This window comes from Amphiprion ocellaris, chromosome 8, assembly GCF_022539595.1.
Source record: "Amphiprion ocellaris isolate individual 3 ecotype Okinawa chromosome 8, ASM2253959v1, whole genome shotgun sequence".
In the NCBI taxonomy this organism is placed as follows: domain Eukaryota; kingdom Metazoa; phylum Chordata; class Actinopteri; family Pomacentridae; genus Amphiprion; species Amphiprion ocellaris.
Window position 1 is genome coordinate 7,673,811 of NC_072773.1, and position 17,271 is coordinate 7,691,081.

The 17,271-nt window shown below is 39.8% G+C and overlaps 1 protein-coding gene across 1 annotated transcript; it reads right to left on the bottom strand.

The window, feature by feature from the left end:
- Positions 1-1,207: 1,207 nt before the first annotated feature.
- LOC111588295 (zinc finger protein PLAGL2-like) lies at positions 1,208-16,792 on the bottom strand. The gene is made up of 2 exons (XM_023298586.3): positions 16,653-16,792; positions 1,208-8,089 (listed from the first exon to the last, which is right to left on the bottom strand). Exon 2 carries the CDS (start codon positions 7,656-7,658, stop codon positions 6,369-6,371), a length of 1,290 nt encoding a protein of 429 aa, XP_023154354.1. The 5' UTR covers positions 7,659-8,089; positions 16,653-16,792; the 3' UTR covers positions 1,208-6,368.
- Positions 16,793-17,271: the final 479 nt, after the last annotated feature.

Genomic DNA, 17,271 nt, shown 5'->3' on the forward strand with positions numbered 1-17,271 from the left:
AGACCACAGACTGTACAATACAGATGGACGTAGCAGCTGGCCAGAAAAATGAAGCCTACCCGGAAGTGCAAAAAACTTGCAGTACCACTGAGTCCGACAGCGGCGGGTTCCAAAAAGCGCTGGCTCCATAGACCCCAGCTGTACACAGCAAAAACTAAAACACGGAAGACAGATCAGGATTTTTTTTTTTTTTTAAATTTTAGTTTTTATTGGTTTTCATGATCAAAACCAGAGATCAAGTGACCAATCTGACAATAAATCAAAGTTTTAGTTACATGAGGGGGCGTGGTCACTTGATTGACAGTCTGGTCTAGAAATGACGCTTCTCTTCACTGTGAGCTCAGCTGTTCTCCTAGATATACAGTGGTCCCTCATTATATCGCGGTTCACTTCTCGCGGTCTCACTGTAACGCAGATTTTTGGATTGGGTTTGGTTCCGTGGATGTTTAACTATGCCGCACAATTTTGGGGTACAGATATGTTATCTGCGATTGATTTCATGGTCAGTTGCATTGCAAAGTAACATTGGAAAACACATACCTGCTTCTTATGCACTACATAGCTACCAGATATTTTTATTTTGACAGACTGCGATATAAATGTGGCAGGAAGTCATCAAACAGACTTCACACTCACGGTCCTGACAACATAACATTAAGCCAACTAACTAGGCTGACTAAACCACAAAAACACAAAGAAACACAAATACTAATAATACTGGAATACTAACAGAAACCACAATGACATTTAAACCCCCAACACCCCGAACTCCCATGGTGCATTGCAGCACAACAGTTCAGTCATAGTGACCAGCTCTGCTATTGCTACATTATTTTAATATTTTTTGCGGTAAAATAAGCATTTTCTAGCCTAAAAAATTGAAAACAATATAAAAAAGATACTTTTAAAAATTCTAATTTTATTTTTTATATATATATATATACAGAGAGAGAGAGAGAGAGAGAGAGAGAGAGAGAGAGAGAGAGAGAGAGAGAGAGAGAGAGAGAGAGAGAGAGAGAGAGAGAGAGAGAGAGAGAGAGAGAGAGAGAGAGAGAGAGAGAGAGAGAGAGAGAGAGAGATAATATAGATATAGATATATAGATAGAGATAGCCTTGTATAGAGCCACAGGTTACAAAGGTCACAATATTTGGTGAAGAGAAGCGCTCCATCCAGCATAGCAATTTTATTGAAGAAAAACACAGACACTGTAAATCTAAAGATTTATTTTGTATTACTTTATGTTTAGACAATTAGAAAATGACAAATATTTGCACTTTTCACTGTCTTCTAGTCTATCAAGTGGTAATACAAACACCTAAAACAAAATTTATCTAAGATAAAGGTGGTGAAACTGCACTGAAGTGGTTCTCAGAGCCCACCTTAATGCAGGTAACACAACAGGACTGAACAATCATTTAGTGAAATGAAATGCAATGTTCTCTGCCCTGCTCCACTTCTCTACTTTCAGTCTGGAATGCTTCAACTTGTGTTTAGCACTGTCCAAACTACAAACATCTAGGGAGAGCACACATGCACCAGTTCATGACTGCAACATGTTAATGAATCGCTGAGTTGTAGGTTCACTGAAACTGTGGCCCGAATAACCTGCTGCTATTCGGTAAAGTTTGCTGTTGGGGCCCGGCAACCACGTTTGTAGCAATTTGATCCCATATAAATGTATTTAGAAATATGCACCATGCAAATTTTGACAAGTGCTTAACCAATAATTTAAACTAAATGACAAAATTAGTTATTTGTCACTTGCTTCTTATATGATAGTCTTCGTGTCTGGCACTCCCATTAGTAAGACAATCCCCTCCAACAGCCTTTTGCAACAATTACAAATGATTACTTGGAAAAAAAAAATCATTATTGCCTTTAAACTTTTGGTGCTTTTCTAAATAAACCAGGAAGATCAATTTGGAATATTCAGAAATGATGATGCTTTCAAGGTGAAGTGTTCATACTAAAGAGTTGTCTGTACATCCTTGCAAGCAACCATGGAATTCCATGGGAATTCCTTCCTTAGATTCATAAACAGAGTAAACATTCCAGACGGAAGAGGCAGAGAAACAGTATTGTAACACGACAAATGCAGTGTGAACAAATAGGCAATGTGGTACTTGCTGCAGTAGACATCAATATTCTGTGAGCTAACCTCAGTTAAAAAAAAAAAAAAAAAAAAGCCTACAGAGCTACAAAGTACATGTGCTTGTTCTGATAAAAATAAAACTCTACACAGACATTTTCTCTGCAGTTAGATGGACAGTCTCCTGTCTCTTCTGAGGTAGTAAATAAGTAGAAATATAATTAAAGACGAGTATAGAGAGCGGCGACTCTGGAATACACCAATAGAATTAAAAGGTGTAACCAGTCCTTCAAAGTTGAATTTTGAACATATCCCCATCTTCAGTGGTAAAACAGCCTAACTGTTAGAGGTTAAAACTAGTTCTAATGATTTTTACAGAAAGATATATGACAATGTAGAGGTAGAAAATTTGAATTATGTCAATGTCTGCCACTAGATAAAGAGTTTAGATTCATAAAATCTACCTTTATAGTTTCCATCTAATGGCACAAATAAGAGCCAAAATAACTAGAACTAACACAAATAAAAAAGAAACCCACAGTTCTGTGTGTTTGAGGTACAGATCAAATTCATCCGTTTTTAGAAATGTCATAAGTGCTTAAACCCAGTCAAGAGATTAGACACTCTTAGAGAGGCACAACAGTAGCATTTTAAGACGTTGGTGCAACACTTTGAAGCTTATTACAATGCTAATGAGAGAGTCCTTCAACAGAGTCCATGGAATTAAGGCAGAAGACAGCATCATTTGACAATTTCTCTTTCAAAATGTCATCTTTTCAATATTATATGATTCACTTGCAACACAGCTGGATTATTCTGCTATTTCTAAAACACTTGACCAATTTTATGTGTGGACTTTCCATTACTGCAAGGCGGCCGGATAGATTCCATTATTCTTGCCATGCTGCATTATGACAGTTAAAAACAAACAAACAAAAAAAAAAAAAAAAAACACATAATGAATCTAAACAAACCAACTGTTCCTCTGCTGCCTAGCTTTCCTAAGCCAGGCAGTAATGATGATAAAAAGGTAGGAAACAGGCACAAGTGCTCTGAAAGGCCATTTATGCTGCATTCTTTTAAAAAATAAACTCAGAAATTCACAGAAAACAGGTTACAACCTGCCCAGATCCAGTGGTCCAGTTTGAAAACAAAGTAACTGAGAGCGCTGTGCAAGTTCTTTTTGTTTAAACCACAATGCTATTCCCAAGAGCACCTGATCATGTTATGTAGCCAGCACTGCCACCTTCCACTATGCTATACATGGAAATGGGAGAAAGAGCTTGACGTCCTCTGCTTCAGAATATAACTGTATTGTACTGCAATGCGCTTTAGTGTTCCCTCCTGGAATGAGCTTTCCATCTACACCACATACAGGAGGAACTTTTCACATGCAAGGTGACAAGCAGGCAGAGTGACACACATACATGTATCACAATTCTCACTCTGCTGTTTTGGCACAATTGGCTATCTTAAAGAATAGGTTCACATTTTTTCATCTTCATTCTTCAAACAATATTTAGATGCTCATATGTAATTGTGAACAGAAGTTCGCATACATTTGTAAAGACCATGAAAATCATGGCAATCTGGAATTTCCATTGATTCATAACTGTTTATTTTCTATGATAAAATCATTAAAACACGTGTCTTTGTAACAAGATAAAAATCATGCATTTTGTATCAAATAGGCGCTATTTAAATTGCTCAGAGAAGTCATCAGCTGTAGTCAATCATAATCATTCACAAGAAGTAAAAAGCCCACGCCACAAAGAAAATTAGATTGACACAACTTGCTACATCACCAAAACCGATAATTTACGTTTGTATGTATATTTTGTCAAATTTCCAGAAGACCTACAATAAATCTATGAAAGAACCAAAATACATGATTGTTTTTGTGACAAACAAGGGGCAATCATAGAAATATAGAGTTATGGCAATCAAGGCTGTAGAAACTAAAGATTGCCACAATATTCATGGTCTTTACAAGTGTATGGAAACTTTTTTTCACAGCTGTATAGGGGAACATTTCTCTTACTTTAATCATGCATCCTGTGCATGGTGCCCATTAAAAGACACCATAATAATGTCCTTTAACATATGTGATCTACAGTCATCCCTCTCTGTACAAAATGAGCAGTTTTTTGGTTCCCAGGTTTGTTTGCTGAGCTGTGGCAAAGGAATAGCAACACCACAAGAAGTTTTCACATTAAAAAGAGTAACTTTGGAAGAAGCCCACTTGATTTTATAAGGGCTGCATATGCTTCATTAACTGCAACGAAACAGAAGAAAAATGTGAACCTAAGCTTTCAGAAGATTTTTTAGAAATTACTTGTGAGATGAGGAAACATTTCATCTGCTGAAAGGATTGTCAAATCTCAGCCAGTGATGTAACAGCCAATGTTTTTCATTTCCATACTTATCAAGTGCTGATCCACAGCAATTCAAGCATCACAGTTCTGAATGGCCATATCTTGAAAGATTTAGTCCCTCAGCAGGTTGTAGCAATGAGAAGTTTCAGTTTCTTGTGGTACTTTTCACCCACCTATCCCTATCCCCCAACTTAAGTGTTTTAAAAGATTCCCACCATTTTTGTGCTCAGAATTTTCAACATAGCCCTCAAACTTTGCATGTCTCTGTGCTGATTTGTGCCAGTATAATCAACCAATACTTCTTAAATAATAAACAAAATGGAGAGTTAGAGAAAAAAATACTCAACAAAACAAAGAAAAAATATTTTCTTTCTCACTGGTCGAATTTTTGCCCTCACTGGAAGCTTTGAGGCTTTTCTTGATTCAGTGACTTTTGATTTCTGGTAAATTCTTTTTTTCTTTGATATTTAACAAGTTTTTTGTTATTGCACTGGCATAAATCCGATTTAAGGATTTATGGGTCATACAACCACTGCAGCGATGTCCTTTGAAGCATCATTCAGACAGAGAGATGCAAGACACATGAAAGATGTTGGCAGCATAACTGATTCACTCAGTTGTGCCTCAAAAATGGAACTGTCTTAAATTTAACTGTTAATACACTGAATGCACTCAATGAAAATTTCTTTTTCAGCAACACTTCCATCTGAAAAGCACCTATTTTTCTCAAATGAAATGTTCTGACTTTTAGAGCCAGAACATTTTAAAAAAGTTTGTAAAACGTTTTACTCATAGACAGCAATGGAACAGCAGTTTATAAGTCATCCGGCATTATTTCACCAACAAAAAAAAATAAGATAAGTGCATTTTAACCAAATAATCTACATAATATGGACAAAAATGCAATAAGTAGTTCTGTAGTGTTTGTGTCACAATAGTGATGTAACCTCAGATAAATGCATCTAAAAATCCTTGGGCTTCCAGTGTAGCATGTGTCTTGAGGAACTGCTGGTGAATTTTTCCATTTAGAAATTACAATTTCAGGTGCTAATCTTACTCAAATGCTTTTGCACTGCAATTCCAGACATCTTTGATTTATAAGTTGTTAATTACTTAAAAACACGTCATGTAATTTCTCAAATGCAGTCTAGCTTTGCAGATAGCAATGCAGTCAACCTGTCAGTGTTGACTGCACTTATGTTTTTTAAAAAATAGACTAACAAAGCCTATTCTGAATTCTACAGAAAGGGGTACAATTCACAACACTTTAAATAATGGTAAAATATAACATTTTGTATTTCCATCTGCTGATGAACTTGTCCACATCAGCTAATGCAATAGTGGATGACTGGATGAGAAGCTCTTTCTGTAAGCTCACCATCCAGTTGTCACATACAGACAGTGCTGCAGAAATTGTGTACTCGGGTATTTTTTTGCATGTACTCACCAACTGTAACGCTCTTATATTTTAAAATGAAAAAATCTCAAGTCCATTTCAGTAAGGAAGGTGTCCACTTCTTAGAGATGATACATTTTAGGATAAGATATGCCCCAACATTGTAGCATTTTGCATGACACCTAAAACTGGATGGCTTTCAGCATTGTGAAACACCAGTGACTAATGTGTCAAGTGCATCCATTGTAACAGGTTTAACGAAAAGAAGTAGAACTCTATTTTGGTTGTAATGAGATCATCTACATTTCCTCAGACATTCAAGCTTTTTAAATAATGAGGTAATACTGATGAGGTGACTTGTTGTGTTCAACAATAAAAACTAAGATTTGCATCATTAAAACTGAAAGGCTAAACTTACACATTTGTTTGACAATAAAGATGCCATTCTCATTTTTTACCCTTTCTACGAAAAATCCATTAAGGCAATGTTTGTTGGGACAGAGCTGCTTACTGCTGAAAGGCCTGGTAGTAGTGAGGTAGGGAGCTGGAAGTGCTCATAGCAGGACTGCTGTATGTTTGAGGTAGCTGGCTGTGGTTGTGGGCTCCTGGGCCCTGTGGTGCATGAGCCTGGGGATGCTGGAAGAAGGTAAAAGGCCCTGGTGCCTGGGAGGACAGCCCTGTGGAAGGGGATGGGGAGGAAGTGGTGGTGGTGGCAGGTGGATAGCTCATCACTAGCCCTCCCATTCCCATGTGAGGGCTGTAAGATGGCAAGCTGAAAGGCAAGAAGCTCAGCAGAGGTCCGAGGTCCATGTTTGTGGTGCAGGACAGCTCAGACGAGGAGACAGCGGGGCTCCTGGACAGCAGATGGGAGTCACCACCAGCTCCTTCACCCAGAACCTCCCTCTGAGGGGAGGCAGAAGTCGAGGTAGAGGAGTTGACTGCACTCAGGTGAGGTGGGGGGGCACTCTGCAGGTCCAGCAAGAAACTGTCCACGTCAGCACGAGGATATGAGGTAGATCCGTGCTGGTACCGAGACATGTTGCTGTAGGGCTGCTGCTGTGGAGCTGCCGGGGGCTGAAGGTGATGGTGATGGGGGTGAGAAGACTGGGGGGACATGTGGCGACCCACACCCATGCTCGAGGACAAAGAACCCTGCATGAGGCCGTGGGAGTGGCCCATTCCAGGAACAGGATTGGTCATGGGATAGGAAGGGTACATGTCCCTGGAGAAAGCCTCAATGGGCTCCTTGGAGACAGAGCCCATATCAGAGGTCACAGGGCTGGGCTCCTCTTTTACAGGGCACTGAGTGGCAGGGGTTGGTGTAGCCACAGGAGTGCTGGGAGTACAGGGCGGCATCAACCCTGACTCTTGAGCATGGCTCTTCTTCAAGTGACGAGTCAGGTGGTCTCTGCGGCCAAAGCGTTGTGCACAGCGTGGGCATAGGAAGTCACGGCGCCCAGTATGCACCACAGCATGACGTCGTACATCCTTTCGAGTGTAAAAACGGCGTTCGCATCGCTCACAAGAATACTTCCTCTCTCTCACTGGTGCAGCAACACTGGTGTTGACCTCTGATGGTGGAGGCCGGTCAATATGGCCGCCTAGCTGCTCCAGCAGGGAAGGAGCTCCCTCTGGGCAGGGGAGGCTTGCTGCAGCACCGTGAGCTGCTACCAGGTGGCGTCTGTAACCAAGTTGCGTGTTGTACTGCTTCCCACACTCCTGGCAGTGAAAGAGCTGCCTGCTGGCTGGGTCGTTCTCCCGCAGCTGGTTTTTCAGATGGCTCTGCTGGTGGAACATGGTCTAAGGAACAATGTTGGCTCTGTTGCTGCACAGGGACTCTGTCCAAGAGCCTGAGCAGACATAGACAAGACTCATGAGGAGAGTTGACCATCAGCCTACAGACCTCTGGCCAATTAGTTAGCTTAGAGTGCAGAATTAATGCCAAGTGCTGTTTGTTGACTGGTTGATGGTCTCTTGCAGTAATGACTACTGATCTGTCCTGCCTTACTGGGGCAAGCCTGTGTCCAGCACTTGGTGTCTGTGACAGCAGCTGCCATAGCAACCCTAAAAGGGCCGCTGTAATGAGGAACTTTGGAAGCTCTGACTGGATCTATGTGTGTCCTGAGATTGGTTTTATTCCAGCTTGCCGTGTATTTTAGTATTCAGCAGCCCTGAACGCCACAGTTCCAGCAGCTGAATCACAGAGGCAGCTCAATTTCTTCACAGACCTACAAAAAAGAAAACAGAAGATTGAGAAATATAACTGTTAACTTTGTGCAAATTATATCTTTTGTCTTAAATATTATGGTGCACAAAGAACCATGCCTATTTAGTTGACTTCAAATAACTTTACAGGAGCAAAACACAAGTCACACGACAGAAAATTATCAGTCAACTCAATGTAGTTCAATGATGACAACTTGCTTTTTATGAACCATCATCTTCTTTCCTTCCACCATATAGTGCAATCAACTGATCATGGCTTTAAATGTGCATATCCTAGCATCACTAATACCTACACCAGCATTTATCTAGTGATCAAACAGTAATGGTATGTTCTGATTGATAGACATTTGATCGATAGAAATAAGAAAATGTTTGATAGGATTTTCTCTAGTTTCACTTAGTAGTGCATTTAAAAAAATTAGAACATTGTGAAAAAAATTTAATATTTTTCATCCATGTACATTAAAGACTCATTATATGTAAAGTGAAATATTTCAAGCCTTTATTTGTTTGAATATTGATAATTATAGCTTATATGTCATTGAAATAACAAATCCAGTAACTCGTAATATCTGGATATTTCATTATGTTTGCCGTTCTCTATTTCTTTAATCGTTCACTGTTCTATCACTTTTGTTGCCCACTCAGGTGCATATCTTAAAGCTTTATTTATTATTGTTTTCTGGACTTTGTTTCAAGGTAATTTATGCTGCCTTCTAAATTAGCCACAATCTATTAGCCGTAGCCACTATGAGAGAAGCAATTTTCCTGCCTTGTGGCCACGGCTTGAGTTTCTTGTTCGGTTTTTGCAGTCTCTTCATGAGAGACAGATCTGAAACTACAGAGTGACCACAGGCACAGAGGTAGCACATTAAAATGATCAACAACTGGTCAACAATATTATCGATACTCGGAAAAATGCCAAATGTCAGCCATGATATTCGGCCTGGCTAATAACATGCATATCCTAATTGACACACCCCACAAGGAGGTTAGGCAACAGGAGATCATTGTTGAAAAGACTGGCTGTTGGCAGAGTGCTGTATCAAAGTGCATTCATGGAAAGTTGCCTGGAAGAAAAAAGTGTGGCAAGAAAAGGTGCACAAGCAACAGGGATGATCGCAGCCTTGGCAGGATAGTCAAAAAAAGTTGATTCAAAAACTTGGAGGAGCTTTACAAGGACTGAAGCTGGTGTCAGTGCATCAAGAACCACCAAGCAAATACGTCTGCAGCAAAGAAGCTACAACTGTCACATTCCTAATATCAAGATACTTCTGAAGCATCTTACCTGGTTTAAAGAGAGAAAGTGGACTGTTGCTCAGTGGTCTCTTCAAATAAAAGTAAATTTTGAGTTTCATTTGATAATCAAGGTCCTAGAGTCTGGATAAAGAATGGAGAGGATCAGAATCCAAGGTGTTTTAAGTCCAGCATGAAGTTTCTGCAGTCTGTTGTGATTTGTAGTGCCATGTCATCTACTGGTGTTGATTCACAGAGCTCTATCAAGTCCAAAGTCAATGCAGCGTCTGCCATGAGATTTTCGAGCACTTCATGCACCCATCTGGTGGCAAGCTTTATTGAGATGCCAATTTCCTTTTCCTGCAGGACACAGCACCTGCCCATGGAGTAAAAACTACTACCAAATGGTTTATTGACCATGATATTACTGTGTTTGATTGGCCAGCAAATTTGCCTGACCTTTTGAGTTATTATCAAGGGAAAGATGAAAAACACATGACCTTAAACTACATATGAGCTCAAGGCCTCTATTACAGCAACCTGGGCTTCAAAAACACTTCAGCAGTATCACAGTCTGCTGAGCTCCATGCCACAACACACCGATGCAGCAATTCCTGGTAATGGAATCTAAACCAAGTACTGAATGTATAAATTAACATACTTTTCAGAAGCTGGACATTCCTGGGCTCTAAATCTTTTTTTGATGGATCTTAGGAAATGGTCTGATAATCTGATGTACTTGATCTTGGATTTTCATGAGCATAAGTCATAATCACAAAATTGAAAACAAATAAGGCTTGAAATTTTCAATTTTACACATGATGATTATGGAATATATAAAAACCAAAAATTTAAAACATTTTCTTGATGTTTGCATATTTTGAGATGCACTCATATCTGCAATTTCAGAAGCAAGCTGACTTGCAAAAACAAATACCATGCTCCCTGGCTCTTAACAGCCAATCACATCTCTTGGTAATGGGACACGCTACAAGTGACAAGCAAACAGCCAATCATTTAACAGGTTATTGTATGTTTGCACGATCACTGCATGATACAACAACAGAAGCAGAGTGAGAAAATTGGAAATAAAAAAGGAACGTCCAGTAGCCAGTATGGGTGTTTTTTGATTTTTGTTAAAGTCTAACCAAGACCAGGACACAGCTGTGTAGAAACTGTACAGGAAAACTCTTCTGACTGAGGGGGAAGGGATGGAATACAGCAAACTCATAGGATCGCCTTAAATGCCACCTCCCCTTGTAGGATGTAGCATGTCGGAAGTGGACAATCACAAAGTACTCTGCAAACAATACATATAACAAAACATCCAAATGGTATGAGGGAATAACCGTTAATCATACTGCTAAGGATATGCTAACACTCTCCTCAGCATGGCTGAACCCACAAGGAATCTGTGTACTGCTTAATAGGTTTTAAAAATTCTAATTTTGTTAAATTCAGTCTTTTTTTTTTCTCCTGGTTATTATTTACAATGAAAAGTTGGTCGTACAACTGCCCAAACCAGCCATCTTTAGAGCTCTATGGCACTGGCATATTTTACAGTCAAAACTTAATTCAAAATGTAAACAGGTGATAAAGCTTTCAGCATTATTTGTCTGAAGCCATGTTTTGGTAACTTCATTGCTTTTTATGCAGTCGCAGTTTAAATTTATGAATTTTAAAATTCAGATATTTTGTTCAGAAAATATTTAAGAAGAAACATTCAACATATTTGTTAGACCATTGAATTTTGATTACTGAATGTAAATTAATGAAAGGGTCATTCTGCCTCAATTCACCAAATACCTCACTGACTGGCACCATACCTTTTTAAAGCTTATTGGTGCCAATCAGAGGGACCTCCCTGTCTACTATAATGGTGTGGACAGATGGTTTGACCTCCGCTCATTTGCATAAAGCTGAGGTCTAGGCTGCTTTGTGCAAATGAGGTGCGGGCAACTAGCGGACAACTAGCAGGCAACAAGTGGGCAATGCAATGCCCTGTGGCTCAAAATGTGACGCAACGCTACCAGAATGCAATGCAGGGCGTTTCACATAGACAATGAATAGAAAGCATTACATTGACAGATCCTGTGGACACATACCACAAGGGCCATATGATGCGGCATACGCTGCACGTGCCGCAGGGTTTAACAGACAGCTTACGGAGAGTTCTGGACTATCGAGCAAAACAGACAAAATTTTCAAAACTTCCAGTGGGGCGATGTCACCATCCTCCCAAGTAGGAGGCTTTTACTTTGTTGCAAACACTTGCTACAGTGTTAAGTAGCAAACATTAGCACTAGCCTTGCTAGTAGACAGCTTTTTCCTCCAGTCTCAATACCACCGGAAAGTTGTAGGCCATAATTCAGAGAATTCAAACACACACAGCACCGGCTTGTCCTCCACTTTGCCCTTTGGGCTGGACGAGATGCCTCAATATGTTGAACTTTGACCACAGCGAATGCGCGACCTGACCGACCTGTGCACTGCACTTGCACTTTGCTCACCATTTTTGTGTGCTACAAGCAACGGAATTATTATAAATTAATGAATTTCAGAGTGTGGCTGCGCCAGCACCACAACTTGTGTGAAATGCCCTTAATGCAGTGCTAGGACTGAAAAGTCAAACTAATAATACAAACAGCTATCGCAATTCTGGCTTTCTACAAGTAAGCAAAGACGATTGGCTGTGGTACTTTTAACGTTTTAAATTTAGTCCATTCATAGAAATGTCTGCTCATAGAAAACAGATCAAGAGGACGTTCAGCAAGTAAGGTGTTTAGCCTGACCAGTTTACAGGACTGATATCAGCAAGCGATACATCTTTAGATCACCAATAGCCTTGGTCCAGCCAAATTTCTGAGGTGTTTGCATCCGGCCTACTAGTGAAAAACTTAGTCTAGAGCCCTGCTTAGGACACAATTTACTAAACTGTTATTTAAAGTGAGAAAGGTTTCATAGTTACCTTAAATGCAAGCTCCACATGACAATGTGACCAAAGAAGTTGTAAGATCTGGCTGTGCTGAGAAGGCTAGAACTTGCAAGACTTACAATGCAATTATAAACCTGTAGTGAGATTTAATGCATCATGCAAGACTAAAACTAAATAAATAAATCACTGTCTTCCCAGCTTGCAAGTTGTGTTCGGTGTGAATCGAACAAAGATCACGTTGTTCACATTCCTCGAGGCAAAATTCTCTGAATCGAGGCTTCGTTTAATTCACTACAAACTAGACCCCAGGTCGCTAAATGGCAGACTGCGGTCCAAGTCCGGACCCAGACTTCATCCCATACGTACCCGGACCTATAATCAATAAATTACAAGGGGATTTTAAATTTGATGGGAAGCCTGTATTTTAACCAGCATAGCTTTTCTAGTGTTTACAGCCTCGTAGTACCAAAAACATATTGAGCAATGACCTCAAATGTGTAAAAATCATGTTCTTACAATGATGATCACTGAAACAATCTTACTACAGAAAGTCTAGAAGCATGTGTATGTATGAATCACTGCATAGAAAAAGATTTACTGTTAGTGCGAGAAGAGGGTATTTGTGAAGTACCAAACTACTATTTTTTTGCACCATTATATCCCTACCAGCAGGACAATCAACAAAATCTATCCTTAGCCACTGTGAAATTAGCTAATGTTCTGATTTGAATGAACGAATCTTTAGTCATTACATCTTGCATGATAAAAAAATTTGTCTATAATGAAATTTTGTAAAACTATTTGGGTTGACAAGGAATCGAGTTCAGGTGAACTGCTTGGAAGGCAGCTATGCTAGATTCAAGAGTTTTTATTTATCACATGCTCATACAGTATGTGCAGTGAAAGGCAAAGTGACTGGTCTAAAGGTTGTGCAATAACAATATGGCATTATGAAAAGGACAAATCTTTTTGAAACAATGCAAAATTAGAAAGTCATTATGTCATAAATAATGAGGTAGATCTTAAGCTAAAGTGCAGTGTACGTTGTGCAAGAGTGCAGTTGTGTGCATGTGTTATGTTTGTTATTCAGAGTGTGGGTGTGTGTATGTGTGTCTGCATAGACCTACATATTATTTACGCATTTACATGTGTCCAGTGTACTGTCATCCAGTTGAGGTTAGGGCTGGGCGATAAATCGATTTTATCGATTAATTCGACTTTGTACTTAATGTCGATTTGTTTTAATGAAAATCGATTTTCTCATCAACATCCGCCACCAGCGCCTGCCCGCTGGGCTCCCGTAGTTTTTCCCCTTTGATGCATAAAGAAATTCTGCCTGTTCTCACTTTAAATGGGTCACGGAACTAAGTTACGAACAACTGTAGCATTGACAAGCTCCACCGTCATCACCTGTCAGAACTGCAGAAGTAAAAGAAAAAAAAATTGTATTTATTATTGCTGCATAAAAGTTACCTTGGATATTTAATCTCGCCAAATCCATTTCTAATTAGCAGCAAGATTAAGACTTTTATCTATACAGAATTTTCACTATTCCCAGTCCGAAAGGAGAACTCTCTCTCAGAGCCTGTATGTGTGGGAAGAAAACACAAGCTATCATCCGCTGCTAACAGACAATAGGTCAGGGTTAGCGATCGACAAATTGTTGGCCTGACTTATTACTGAGGCTGATATGTGGTGTTTTTACAATTATTGGTATTATTTTTACTGGCCCATTATTCCTAATAAGTGAAATGCGTTACTTTGGCTCTGATTCAGCCAGCTCTCTCCATCTGCGGTCACAATGTGGTTTCAAACAATGACCTTCCCATGCTTCTGATTGGCTGTTACATGTCACAACTAACACCCACTTACAGAACACTATTGTTTACACAGAGAGACAGACAGCGTATTTGTAGAGTGGAGAACCTCTGGTGGATTAGCAGAATGGCATTTGAAAGCTGAGGTAGCAAACACTGCTGAAGTTGTAATGAACACAACGATTTTACACAGGCACGTCTAGTGTGCCTGTTACACAGAAAAGGCCACAGTAATTCAGTTGAAGGTGTTAAGGATAATTCTAAAGATGGCGCCACTCTAGTGGCAGCCAGTTACAGCAGATCTATCTAACAAGTGGTGCAGCCGGAATTTACTTTGTTGACAGAGTTAGGCTAAGGCTGTCACTAAAAGGCTTGCAGTGCCTCTTAGCCTGTAGCTAATGCGACCTGGCGCAGCATAACATCTTTCTAAAGTCTGAGTAACTTTACAATCTGCTCTATCTGATAGCTGTCTCTCTCTAGCACAGACATAACCTGCAAAAACTAAACAAGAAGCCCGGCCATCTAACAAACCAGGACATTAGCTGCTTTTTTCTGTAGCTATAGCTTTATGGATAGTGGTTAAGTTAGGAGGCGCCACATATTACCCTGGAACAGCATCTGCAAAGCAATCATTAATTATATTCTAAGATATGAACCTTTGCAAACAATAAAAGCAGCAGAACAGAAAACAATTAAGAAAACAGAAAAGCACAGCAGACATAACCGCAGGAGACAAACTGTTATTTATCTCAAATCAGTCACCCTCACAGTAAACAGGAGAACATTGCAGCATCACAAGAGGCTCAAATGTCATCACTCCTTTGTCCACAGTACATATTCAGTTACAGTAACCATTGTTAATGAAGAAGCCAAGTTATAATGGACAGATTCCCTACCATCACATGCTGGTATTATAGAATACTTAATATATGCGTGTATTTATTCAGTAATGGTAATCTTTGTTAATTAAGTAGTCAAGTTATGAATAGCAGGTTTCCTGCTATCACATGCTGTTAATAAACAGGTTTTAATGCATATCGGTTCAAGACATTGGTTATCTGCCTTTCTCAATTACCAATAATCAATATCGGCATTTGCCCTAAAAAAAACACATTGGTAGTTCCCTTCTAGGAACTGTGAAGAGTCACCAAGAATCACCAAAAGGGAGGTCTGCAATCAATTAGAAGCTGTTGGAACATAAGTGTCAGTCTCCACAGTAGTAGTATTATACTCTGGGGTTTTTTTGCAGCCAGTGGAACTGGTTCTTTATAAGAAATAAATGGAATAATGAAGGAGTATTACCTCCACTTTCTTCACGAAAATTGAAAGTCATTAGCCAGAAGGTTGGATCCTGAATGTAGTTGGGTGTTCGAACAAGACAGTGACCCCAAACATACATTAAAAGTGGTAAAGAGATTACTAATTTTGGCAAGAATTTTGATTTCATTCTGGCCTTACCAACATTCAGACCTAAATACCATTAAGAAACTGTGGACTGTGCTGAAGAAACAAGTCTGTGTCAGAAAGTCAAAAAAATTTGTTCAACTTCACAAATTGTGTCTAGGAGTGGCATTTAAGCAGATTTTGTCACATTTTAAAAGATTTACAATACATCTATGAATGAACCAAGATGCATCATTGTCTTTGTCTTTTTTGTGAAAAAGATAAATGTATTTCAATGATTCTAGAAAATCAAGAGTTATAGGAGTTAACGTAAGATTGCTGTATATGCATAGTCTTTATAATAGATAGATAGATAGATAGATAGATAGATAGATAGATAGATAGATAGATATGCTGTGGTCAGAGGAACAGACATCACTTATTTTCAGATAATGCTACACTATCAGCAAAGCACACGAGAATGAGTACCTTGACTTTCTATGGGTGCTGTTGGAACTTTTGTTCTTTAAATAAATAATACTTTTGACACTAATTTTAAGACTGCACTAAACAAGAGGTAAAAACAGGGTTAATCTTGAGAGACGGACTAAATGACGACTTTGCAGGGCGAGTAAGGTGATGGGAGTTCCTAGTGCCATCTTGTGGGTCCCCCAGCATCGAGCTGCCATAAAAATGAATCCACACAATTATTTCAAGTTGAATAATTTCTAGTCTGTTCATTATAGTAACCCAACTACAAACCTATTCATTGTATTGTAGACTGCGTCTTTTAAGAGTCACACTAAGTAGGTAGAAGACGATGGAAACTTGACCGAAATGACGACGTCTAAACTAGTGGAAACTGGTGGGATGGGGTCATTACCAGACCGGGGCTAAATTTGAATGCTAGCCTGCCTGCGTTCACAAAATTCGGTGACGGAGGTGAAATTAGATTTAGTACTTAAAGGTCTGAGTGCATCGTACACTAGCTTAATATAAAGGAAACGCTCGGAATAGTGTCAGTGTGAGTGTGGACGAGGGTAGAGAGTTAATCGAGGCAGCATACTGGTTAAAAAACAAAAGATGAACGGTTCACTAAGTTGTGTCGGAGTTTGTCTTGCGGGAGCTAACTACTTTACCGAGCGGGGCTACACTCCAGCTCGAGTCGGCAGAGAGGGACATAGCGCTACTTACCGATTGTGCCTCAGTCCAGCTCTCCGTCCAGCCTCCATGCCGTCTCCACATCGACATTTTGGAACAAGTTTTAAAGATGTTTATTAGAGCTCGGGCCTGGACTGCTGGGCGCCGCGCTGGAAGCCATGCATTCTGGGAGACTGACGTCACACCCCCGGCTCAGAGGAACTCCAGCAGAAAGCAGATCCTCCAGATACATAAACACACGCACGTCATTTAGCTTACTGGTGGGGTTCCCTTTTAATTACGAGGAGCTCTTTTCTCTATAATAAATGCATACATATTTACATTTGCCACCACAATAAAACCTCCCACAGGTGATATGAATAACAATATGCAGCAGCAAATGAACTGTCCTTTTTGAAGTTTATGAGTTGAAAATGGGAAACATTGGGAGGACAACGATCCGAGTGATTTTCATAACCACCGCACTGTAAGGGCTAGACGACTAGGTCAGACCATGTCCAAAAAATCGGATGTTGTGGGGTGTTCCAAGTATGCGGTGGCTATAGTAGTTACTAAAAGCAATTCAAGGAAGGACAACTGATGAAGATTAACAGGGTCATGGGCGCGTCATTGATGCGCATGGAGGCAGGTCCATGGTGTCTGATGCCACAGA